This window comes from Salmo trutta, chromosome 16 (genome assembly GCF_901001165.1).
Source record: "Salmo trutta chromosome 16, fSalTru1.1, whole genome shotgun sequence".
Taxonomy (NCBI): Eukaryota; Metazoa; Chordata; class Actinopteri; order Salmoniformes; family Salmonidae; genus Salmo; species Salmo trutta.
Genome location: NC_042972.1, coordinates 10,303,354 through 10,315,008, shown reverse-complemented (window position 1 = coordinate 10,315,008; position 11,655 = coordinate 10,303,354). Strand labels below are relative to the sequence as shown.

The 11,655-nt window shown below is 43.0% G+C and overlaps 1 protein-coding gene across 2 annotated transcripts in view; it reads right to left on the bottom strand.

Moving 5' to 3' along the window:
* Positions 1 to 10,211, bottom strand: part of LOC115150060 (collagen alpha-1(II) chain) — an 82,885-nt gene extending 72,674 nt beyond the window's left edge. Inside the window, exons 1-4 of one of the 2 annotated variants that reach the window (XM_029692965.1) lie at positions 9,883 to 10,211; positions 4,964 to 5,173; positions 2,819 to 2,835; positions 400 to 432 (exon numbers count right to left, since the gene is read on the bottom strand). In XM_029692965.1, coding sequence (XP_029548825.1) covers positions 400 to 432; positions 2,819 to 2,835; positions 4,964 to 5,173; positions 9,883 to 9,973 — 351 coding nt within the window. In that variant the 5' untranslated portion in view covers positions 9,974 to 10,211. The remainder of the gene's footprint in view (positions 1 to 399; positions 433 to 2,818; positions 2,836 to 4,963; positions 5,174 to 9,882) is intronic. The other variant, XM_029692966.1, reaches the window with a different exon arrangement.
* Positions 10,212 to 11,655: the final 1,444 nt, after the last annotated feature.

The window sequence follows — 11,655 nt, the reverse complement described above, 5'->3', positions numbered from 1 at the left end:
TAAACACCATGTATTGCATGAAAGGTGCTGAACAAATGTTTCTGATTGTTTTCATTATCATTAATAGACCTGACCTCTGTTACTGTGTAATTACCAGAACAATCCACTTTCACAGCAGAGAGAATTATGCAATCATCATCCATGGTCATTTCTAGTGTATTCTCACATTGGCACTATTACTGCAAACTCATGGCGCATGCCTCTAGTAATACAGGTAGACACAAAATACTAATACTAATAATCCACGTAGGCCTAATGTACAGACACAACTTATTTCGTCAACTATTAAATAGGTGGGAAAAGAGAGACACAGAGGGGCTGCCTGCAAATGAAATAAAGGCCTGCTATTAAGACAGCAGACAGCAGTGCTAGTAAAGTGTTTTTAGAGATCAGACTTACATCTGTGATATCTCCTGGTTCCCCCTTCTGACCCTGTTGGGAAAGATAAACAAGAAACAACAATATGAGTGATTCTTCAGGAATGGAAAAGTGATAATACCTTCTTTCATTCCTGTCATCTACGCTTTTTTCTATCCTCTATGGAGCACTGGTACGAGCTACAAGCAAGTCATTCCTACGGAGCACTGGTACGAGCTACAAGCAAGTCATTCCTACGGAGCACTGGTACGAGCTACAAGCAAGTCATTCCTAAGGAGCACTGGTACGAGCTACAAGCAAGTCATTCCCACGGAGCACTGGTACGAGCTACAAGCAAGTCATTCCCACGGAGCACTGGTACGAGCTACAAGCAAGTCATTCCTACGGAGCACTGGTACGAGCTACAAGCAAGTCATTCCTACGGAGCACTGGTACGAGCTACAAGCAAGTCATTCCCACGGAGCACTGGTACGAGCTACAAGCAAGTCATTCCCACGGAGCACTGGTACGAGCTACAAGCAAGTCATTCCCACGGAGCACTGGTACGAGCTACAAGCAAGTCATTCCTACGGAGCACTGGTACGAGCTACAAGCAAGTCATTCCCACGGAGCACTGGTACGAGCTACAAGCAAGTCATTCCTACGGAGCACTGGTACGAGCTACAAGCAAGTCATTCCTACGGAGCACTGGTACGAGCTACAAGCAAGTCATTCCTACGGAGCACTGGTACGAGCTACAAGCAAGTCATTCCCACGGAGCACTGGTACGAGCTACAAGCAAGTCATTCCCACGGAGCACTGGTACGAGCTACAAGCAAGTCATTCCCACGGAGCACTGGTACGAGCTACAAGCAAGTCATTCCCACGGAGCACTGGTACGAGCTACAAGCAAGTCATTCCTACGGAGCACTGGTACGAGCTACAAGCAAGTCATTCCTACGGAGCACTGGTACGAGCTACAAGCAAGTCATTCCCACGGAGCACTGGTACGAGCTACAAGCAAGTCATTCCTACGGAGCACTGGTACGAGCTACAAGCAAGTCATTCCTACGGAGCACTGGTACGAGCTACAAGCAAGTCATTCCCACGGAGCACTGGTCCGAGCTACAAGCAAGTCATTCCTACGGAGCACTGGTACGAGCTACAAGCAAGTCATTCCTACGGAGCACTGGTACGAGCTACAAGCAAGTCATTCCTACGGAGCACTGGTACGAGCTACAAGCAAGTCATTCCTACGGAGCACTGGTACGAGCTACAAGCAAGTCATTCCTACGGAGCACTGGTACGAGCTACAAGCAAGTCATTCCTACGGAGCACTGGTACGAGCTACAAGCAAGTCATTCCTATGGATGACAATACAAAGCTTTAGTCAACAGAAGAGCTAGGAAAAAGATCACAAAAAACATTCTTAGCTTGGAATCCAAACTGAATATTGCTGTGTTTCTTCACTAACTGAAACATAGCGAAACAGATATTCTGCGATATTAAGTGTGGATGCCAGGCCTACTCAAAAAAGACATGCATGTGCTTCTCAGTGGTGTAAAGTACTTAAGTAGAAATACTTTAAAGTACTACTTCCTTTTTTGGGGGTATCTGTACTTTTCTTTACAATTTATATTTTTAACAACTTTTACTTCACTACATTCCTAAAGAAAATTATGTACTTTCTACTCCATACATTTTCCCTGACACCCAAAAGTACTCGTTACATTTTGAATGTTTAGCAGGACAGGGAAATGGTCCAATTCACACACTTATCAAGATACCATCCCTGGTCATCTCTACTGCCTCTGATCTGGAGGACTCACTAAACAGAGAACATCCCTGGTCATCCCTACTGCCTCTGATCTGGTGGACTCACTAAACACAAATGCTTCATTTGTAAATGATGTCTGAGTGTTGGAATGTGCTCCTGGCCTTCCGTAAATAAAAAAAACAAGACAATTGTGCCATCTGGTTTGCCTAATATAAGGAATTTGAAATGATTCATACTTTTACTTTTACTTTTGACACTTAAGTATATTTTAGCAATTAAATGTACTTTTGATATTTAAATATATTTAAAATCAAATACTTTAAGACTTTTACTCAAGTACTATTTTACTGGATGACTTTTACTTGAGTCATTTTCTATTAAGGTATCTTTACTTTTACTCAAGTATGACAATTGGGGACTTTTCCCACCACTACTGCTTCTGTGTATGAGGCTGGAGAAGACATTGTTATTAACTGTCTGTCTTCTGCGCACATCAAAGTATCACCATCATCTATCAAAACACAGAGGTGAGTCCAGCTTTGGTATTAGTCGCCCTCATCACCTTCACACACACACACACACACACACACACACACACACACACACACACACACACACACACACACACACACACACACACACACACACACACACACACACACACAAAACCCAACATTGTCTCACCTTAGCTCCCGGGGCCCCTGTTGTTACGAAGGAAGAGAGGGATGAAAGGAGAGAGATGGATGTTAAAATAATGCTGGCGACATAATCCACTAGGCCTGTCATTTCTCACTGCCAGTCAGACAGACAGACTACAGGGAACCAGTATTGTTTCATAACCTCAACTAATGATTTCTAAGTCTGCATCCCAAATGGTACCCTATTCCCATAGGGCTCCGGTCAAAAGTAGTGCACTATATAGGGATCGGGGTGCCATTTGGGGTCGCAGAAGAATGGAATACCGTTGGCTGACCACCACCAAATCACATTGTAGATACCCATAGAACCAAAGAACCCATGAGGATTCAGACAACTTGTTGGTTGAAGCACCATCTCAGGAGGTAAAAGCAGGGGACAGAAGCAAAGCAGGGGGAGGGCCAGCGAGGGAGGGAGGGAGGGAGGGAGGGAGGGAGGGAGGGAGGGAGGGAGGGAGGGAGGGAGGGAGGGAGGGATGAGTAATATAGGGCAAGATAATAATAAAGTGTAGTTTCCTTGCCATAAGTGACTTAGCCATAAGTTACCTTGACATAAGTGACTTAGCCATAAGTTACCTTGACATAAGTGACTTAGCCATAAGTTACCTTGACATAAGTGACTTAGCCATAAGTTATCTAGCCATAAGTTACCTTGACATAAGTGACTTAGCCATAAGTTATCTAGCCATAAGTGACTTAGCCATAAGTTATCTAGCCATAAGTTACCTTGACATAAGTTACTTAGCCATAAGTTACCTTGACATAAGTGACTTAGCTATAAGTTACCTTGACATAAGTTACATGGCTAGTGTTAGCATCTTTCTGCACAGTGATTGCTTATAGTATGTCAAAAATACAGTACTTAAATACAGTACAGTTGAAAAGGTAATAGCAGAAGTTAACTTGCCTTTTAGTCTGTTGATATTAAAATGAATGATTCAAAGCCCTTAATATCATATTGTATCAAGTAAAATAAAGCATCAATTATTATGTATCATGTTTAAAGCATAATAAAGCATGTATAAAATTGCATTTTTCTTCAGACGACACTTCTGATTTCAAAGATGCTCTTCAAATGCATTTGATGACAAAACTTCGAATGCTCAGTTCAGATCAAAAGAGCTGAGATGAATGCAAATTATGGCCACATCTCTTTTCAATTCCATCTCACAACAGGCCCCTTGTTGTTAGGATATTAACCCAGGATGTGAACCCTGCCAGTCTCTAGATGCAGCAGAATTAATGCTATTGTTTTCCCAGAGGGTTATAGCCCTGCTCCACCTACCATAGACCCTCTCACTTCTCTCTCTCTCTCTCTCCTCTACTCTCTCTCTCTCTCTCCTCTCTCTCTCCTCTCTCTCACTCTCTCTCTCCTCTCTCTCTCACTCTTTCTCTCCTCTCTCTCACTTCTCTCTCTCTCTCACTTCGCACTCTCCTCTCTCTCATTTCTCTCTCTTCTTTCTCTCAATTCTCTCTCTCCTCTCTCTCACTTCTCTATCTCCTCTCGCTCACCTCTCTCTCTCCCCTCTTTCGCCTCTCCCCCCTCCCCTCCCCTCTCTCTCCCCTCCTCTCTCTTTCTCTCCCTCTAACCACCTTTCATAGACCATATCGCTCTCTCACTCCTCCTCTCTCTGTCAAATCAGATTAGCTGGATTCTGCGTGGAGAGAGAGAGTCTGCAGCAGTAGTCAGTATGCTAGGCCATGTCTGTTAAAGTGAGGTATTTCTGTAATGTCTCCCACATGTCTTCGTGATACTGGGGATGGTAGTCTGGCTGAGGTAATATCCAAACAAGATGAGGCCTAAGGTGAGCTGAACCAACTGTGGAAAAATAACATTGAAGCTTTGAAATAAACCATACAGAAGTGTCATTCTGATTTTGTTATTATAGTTTTGCTTCTTCATTTGTTTTTAGGACAAGAACAGCATATAGGGTCAAATGGTGACATTATATATGGTCAGATGATGACATTCGAAGTCATAGCAACAGGTCGAGGTACAGGTCTACAGTAATAGCCATCCTTAGAAGATGCCGCCTTATTCCTTATGCTGTTTTTCTCCCAAAAGTAACAATATGAATTCCACAGACAGACAGTAATTTATTTATGTGTGATAGATAAATAAATAAATTACGACCACTTGGGGGAGCTTCCCCGTCCCGCACGCAGATGGGGCAACACTCTCCGAATGGGATCTCGGGTTTGGGGCAGTCTTTAATCTCCTCGCAGATTATTTCGTCACAAAGGACAGTTCCCGTGTCACACACACAAATACGACACGGCTCTGGTTTCCATACGTCCTTGTCACTATAGCTCTGTCCGTCCTGCATACAGCTGCCTGGGTCCTCTGTGTGTGTGTGTGTGTGTGTGTGTGTGTGTGTGTGTGTGTGTGTGTGTGTGTGTGTGTGTGTGTGTGTGTGTGTGTGTGTGTGTGTGTGTGTGTGTGTGTGTGTGTGTGTGTGTGTGTGTGTGTGTGTGTGTTTGTGTGGTAGGAAGAGAGACAATAATGCATCACTCATTAATCACCCAAGCACCTAGGGATAAAATGTGAGTTAATCAAACAAATTGTATTTGTCACCTTACCATGAAATGCTTACTTACAAGCTCTTAACCAACAATGCAGTTCAAGAAATAAGAGTTAGTGTCTTTACATTACACAACAGCATGTATAAGAGACAACAGACTGAGCAAGACCAAAAACAAAGAAAATCCGTTATTTAAAGCTATTTGCACCTTTACTTGTTTATAGAACCACCGTGTTCCAGGTCAAGGTCATCACTTTTAAAAACATCCGTTGTTTCAAAGGCACAGAGTCACATTCACCTCTAGGTCCATAATCAACCACAAGGGGGCAGCACCAACTCACAAAACAGCTGGAGTGCTCCACTTCCCTGCTGTGACATCTTTCTTCAAGAGCGTCCTGGGAAGTGTCTCAATCATTTTGGATCAGTGGACCATGTCTCGTGCCTGAACCTCTCCCCTCTAATTTACTATTTAAGGTAAATATAACTGATAATATCCTACACAGACTAAGACATCGAAAACACAGGCCTAAGCTAATGCACATGAAACACCCAATTTCATTCCCTTATTTAAAAGTTATAGGCGGAAATTATGTTTTCACCTGAAGCGACGAGTGACAACGTTCTCACCTACATTCAGAAAAAATGGTTCCAAAAGGCTTCTTTGCCTGTCCCCACAGGAGAACCCTTTTTGGTTCCATGTAGAACCCTCTTGGAGGCCGATCAGGCCATTCCATTAGGCATGGAGTGCACTGTATGTACAGTAGATATATTTACCTTTAAAGGCGTGGGGCCTGGTCAGCTCTTGGTAACCCAATGGACCTGAGTAGGCCATGAATGAGGCTATTTCTTAAAGGGACAGAGAGGGCAATTCACAAGCTACTGCCTTGTACAAACACAGGGCCCTTTTAACACCCATCTGGAAGCCATAGCTGCCTAGTCAGATGCCAGTTCAAACACGTCAAGGAATGGAGAAAGGACAGCTTTCATTCACATACCTGTTGGCCTACTTGATATTGGTTTCTAAGAGGTCAATTAATATGGGCCTATCTCCTCAATTGTCCAACACAGGCTCAAATGTAAGGCCTATTGAAGCTCTGATTAATCAATGTTCAATATCTGTAGAAAAACATTTCAAAAAGTATCTATTCTATTCTAGTCTGTTCTATTCTGTTCTAACTTATTATATTTGGCCTTAATGAATGCATGGGACAAGTGGTAATCTAACTCTTCATGTGTTGGCTACAGCCAACTGTTTCCTCTAGGAAGAAAACAATGAGGATGTTAAAGTGAATACGGGTGTGTGGCAGAGGACGATATTGGAATTAAAGGAATTAAACACTAAAAACAATATTTTGGTATTTGTTTCATTAGTCCATTATTGATACAGTCCCAAAATGTTTTGCATCATTTTGGGACTGTATCAACAATGGACTATTGAAACAAATACCAAAATATTGTTTTTTAGGTGAAGTTTTTCGTTTTAACTGTGCTTCCCAGCTGAATTAGTTCATTGGAACTTTCTGGTGGAGTATAGGATACCTCCATAGCCGTCCAACCCTCCATATGCCTGTCCTTCATGGCATGGGGATATAGGTAGGCCTGCGTCTCAAATGGCACTCTAGTCCTTATTTAGGGTACTACTTTTGACCAAGGCCTAACACCCTATTGACTATTTCCTGCACAACATTTGACCACTAAATAGGGAATAGTGTGCAATCGAAACCCACCATTGATATATCTCCTCACTCCACTCAGCTCTCTCCACATAGGCCTATCATTCCATGGCATGGCCAGGAAGGTGAAGATTTGACCCCCTCCACCTTGCAGTGACTTGATGCCAACCAGGTACTTGGAACTACTGCTCCCCTTTGAGCCTGTTAGTCTTGCCGACTCCAGTAGCTCTCTCCCTCTCTCTCCCTCTCTCTCCCTCTCTCTCCCTCTCTCAGCAGAACAACAACTTGCATTATATTCCAGGGGTCTCAGTCTTCTCCGAGAGGTTAACTTGACTGTCTCATGTTTTTTTGGGGCCAAAATATTTTTCCTTTTCTCTTTCTTTTTCTATATTTTTCAAACCACTACCATATCCTCTCTGATTCAGAGGGGTTGGGTTAAATGTAGAATACACATTTCAGATGAATGCATTCAGCTGTACAACTGACTAGGTATCTCCCTTTCCCTTTCCCTTCCCCCCTCTCCTCTCTGCTACTCTACTATTGTCATTTTGTTGTCTTATTTCATCTGAACTCTTACGGATGAAACAATGTGCCTTAGCTGAATAATACTAACAAACCTTCTCTCTCTTTAATACTATTTTTTTTCCAGTAGTCCTCATACCAGACTATCGTTCGTTCTCCCTCTTACTGTCACTGCCGCTGGCTGGGTTATGCCTCGATCAAAATTTGCTGAAATTTACATTTTGTACATATATGCGCTAATTGAATGTGAGGTTGGGCTGCTCGATCACACCGATAGTGTATTTTTGGATTTATCCAATGTATGCATCAAATTGTATCCGTAGACTTGACAGAAATAGTAGTAAAATGTGAATGTCGAACTTTTGTTGCAGACATATCTAGTAAAAATGTTGTATTATATAATAAAATACAAAATGAACAGCAGAACTTATTACATAGCATTTATCCCACCCAGTCTGTCGGACCGAGGCGTTAATCTAGGAACCAGATGGAAACACTAAAATCATATGGATGGACCATTATTCCTGGCCTCCGTCCACCGTCATACACTCTCAACTGCCCCCAGAAATAGCCGATACAGTTTTTAGGGATGAAATCATCATTTAAAATTGTTACATTTAAATCGATTGAATTTATTGCAAAGCCAGACACATCCCAATATCGCTTCGTTAATGTGGCCAATGTTACAGGGAGGGATGTAATATCCCAATATCGCTTCGTTAATGTGGCCAATGTTACAGGGAGGGATGTAATATCCCAATATCGCTTCGTTAATGTGGCCAATGTTACAGGGAGGGATGTAATATCCCAATATCGCTTCGTTAATGTGGCCAATGTTACAGGGAGGGATGTAATATCCCAATGTTATAGGGAGGGATGTAATATCCCAATGTTATAGGGAGGGATGTAATATCCCAATGTTATAGGGAGGGATGTAATATGCCAATGTTATAGGGAGGGATGTAATATCCCAATGTTATAGGGAGGGATGTAATATCCCAATGTTATAGGGAGGGATGTAATATCCCAATGTTATAGGGAGGGATGTAATATCCCAATGTTATAGGGAGGGATGTAATATCCCAATGTTACAGGGAGGGATGTAATATCCCAATGTTACAGGGAGGGATGTAATATCCCAATGTTATAGGGAGGGATGTAATATACCAATGTTATAGGGAGGGATGTAATATCCCAATGTTACAGGGAGGGATGTAATATCCCAATGTTACAGGGAGGGATGTAATATCCCAATGTTATAGGGAGGGATGTAATATCCCAATGTTATAGGAAGGGATGTAATATCCCAATGTTATAGAGAGGGATGCAAGTGGGGTTTCAAGTGGCATAGAATCATGATTTCAGAATATCAGGGCCTTGTGTACGGGTCATGGGTATTTTGGGTATCATGGGTAAATAAATCATGGGTATTTTATGATGAGGCTGGTTGGGATATTCATATAATAATTTGCAGCTTTTGGCATAGAAAGATATTCGCTATAGTCCACCATTCCGCTTCAACACGCCTGGATTCGCCTTGGTGCTCTCTGAGAGCAAAGGAATGTTAACGCGTTTTCACCCAAAGGCCTTTGAGCCTGAGCACCTTTGCTTCGTTTCAAAATGAACGAAGTTGGTGTCAAATTTAAAAATAATAATCTCTGTCAAATGGCTTTTGGAATGTCTCCAAAGTACCCGCAGGTGTCCGGTCCAGCAGCAGCGCAACTCGTGAGAGGAGACGGGGTGGGGGATAACTCGTCAGAGTTCACGGCTCGATATATGTGGCATATAGTGGAATTTTCGTACAACTGTTCTGTTTTTGCGTCACCCTCGTACTGAACTGAGAGCGTACAATCTAGTGACACGTTTTAGAATCTCCAATAACCCAGAGTCTTAGACAGCACATTCTTCATTCATATCACCTTATTGCACTTGGACCAACAAAATGAAAACGGTCAGCAACTCAAGATTGAGTCCATCACTTTTACGCAAATCATTGAAATTCTATTGATCTCTGATATTGAAAATTGTGGAATGGGAATAATTGCGCATAGCCTATTCTTAACCGTGAATATACAGATCCTACAACTACATCGCCTCAAGCAGAAAAACAATTAACAACAATTACAAATAAAATAAATATCATATTCACAATGGACAAGTATCACAAATATATGTGACTTATTGCTAGAGATTTACGAAACTTTCCCCGCAAGTAAAGTTATAAAAGTTCTCAAAAGTTGCATTTGACATTCTGTTTCAGTTAATTTAGCATTTCAATAAATTCAACTCACTTTCTTTCAAATCAATCTTTTAGAGAAAAAAAAACTGCCACTTACGGTCTTCGTCCTGACATTTGACAACGGCAAATAGAACGACTTGAGTTGCTACAAGTAGCAGTACAGTCCTCGAATCCACAAAGCTGAACATGTCTAAATATTAGACATGCAGTGCCTTCGGGGGAGAAGCAGAAGAAGGGACGAAGTTGGCTTCTCTCTCTCTTTTTGTGTTTCAAGTTACAGAGCCGAACCATACATTCAACCACCTTCCAAAAACCGATGGGGAAGCCAGACCCAGACCGCTGCAGAAACGTAGTACCGGCCCGCGTCAGGTCAGGCACTGCAGTTTTATGTGTCCGTTGCCTTCAATGAATCTTTGTATATTCCCAAATATCAGTCCAGCCCCTTGCCCCCTGTCAAGCTGAAATCCGAGCCCCCTTCCCTCCCATTCTGTCTGTCCTGAAGCACTATTCTTCCACCCGGCTCAGACTCCTCCTTCTTCCATGTGCTACTGAAAAGGGGTACCCAAAAAGTGAGTCAAAAAAAATCTATCCAAATTGTCTGGCTCCCCTCCCCCTCGCACAGTTCCGCTATAGGCCAACGCTGAAAGGTGCTCGCTGTTCAGTGTGATGCACAGATTTAGCCAAATATCGTACCTAGTGGTGTAGCTGATGGAATTATTTCAGGACCTTGTGCTGTTACGAGCAGCGAGCTAAATAAATGCCTCAAATTCTTTCCCATTTTCGAAATCGGACCGGTTCTCATGATGGAACATTTTGCACGTGTCACCTGCCAATACTTGTAATAGGTCTACCTACACATCAGGCTTGGAATATATTTTCTTCACATTTATTTGTTTATTGAAGTCAACCTAATTAATGTCAATAGCAGAGTATGACTTTATGTCAAGTAAATCTGAGTTTTGACACTGGACATAGTAATTCACTTGATTCATCCTCATTAATCCACCATTTAACCCCATTTCATGTTTTAAAACGTTTTATCAGTGATGTGATTGTGACAGGTGTGCTTCGTTTCCATGGAGTTTGTTGACATTACTACATGTTATAATATGACATCAAAAAGAATGCATTCATTAAGCAACTTATGTGTACAGTTATCAATCTTCCTCACATTATCACCATGGGCAATGGACATTTAGGCCTTTCATGGATGTTTAACTATGTAACTACTTCAAAGTTGTTCAGATATTAACCACAACATTTCTCTACCACATGTAATGCCCACCACTCCACTATTTTACCCAATATCAGTTTGGGGGGGGCAGGATGTAAACAGAACTTTTGATTGGCTCAGGGCACAAGGAAGTAGGGGGGGGGGGGGGGGGGGGGGGGGGGGGGGGGGTGAGTGAGCGCAGAGCCAGGTTACCTCACCTGGTTTGTCTGGTGGGCTGTCATTCTGCAGAGGGAGATAAGCAGGGTCTAGGCTGGCTCTATAAAGCCAGGTCTGGAGACCAGAGGGAAGGAGAATGGGTCCTCTGAAGCCAGGACTAGCAGAGGGGAAGGGAATGGGGCCTGGACCAGAGGGGAGGGTCGTCTACTGCATAAAGCAGAGGGGAGGGAACATAGGCTGGGAATTGGACCTTGAATCTGGGGTCTTGGAAGGAATGATGGGAAGGAAGGAGGGATCGGTGAAAGAGTGGCCGGAAGGAAGGAGGGATCGGTGAAAGAGTGGCCGGAAGGAAGGAGGGATCGGTGAAAGAGTGGCCGGAAGGAAGGAGGGATCGGTGAAAGAGTGGCCGGAAGGAATGAGCCCCTGCTCCTTGGCCTGGGAAGAGTGAAGGGTGAAGGGGACAGCAACCGGAGGCTGAGG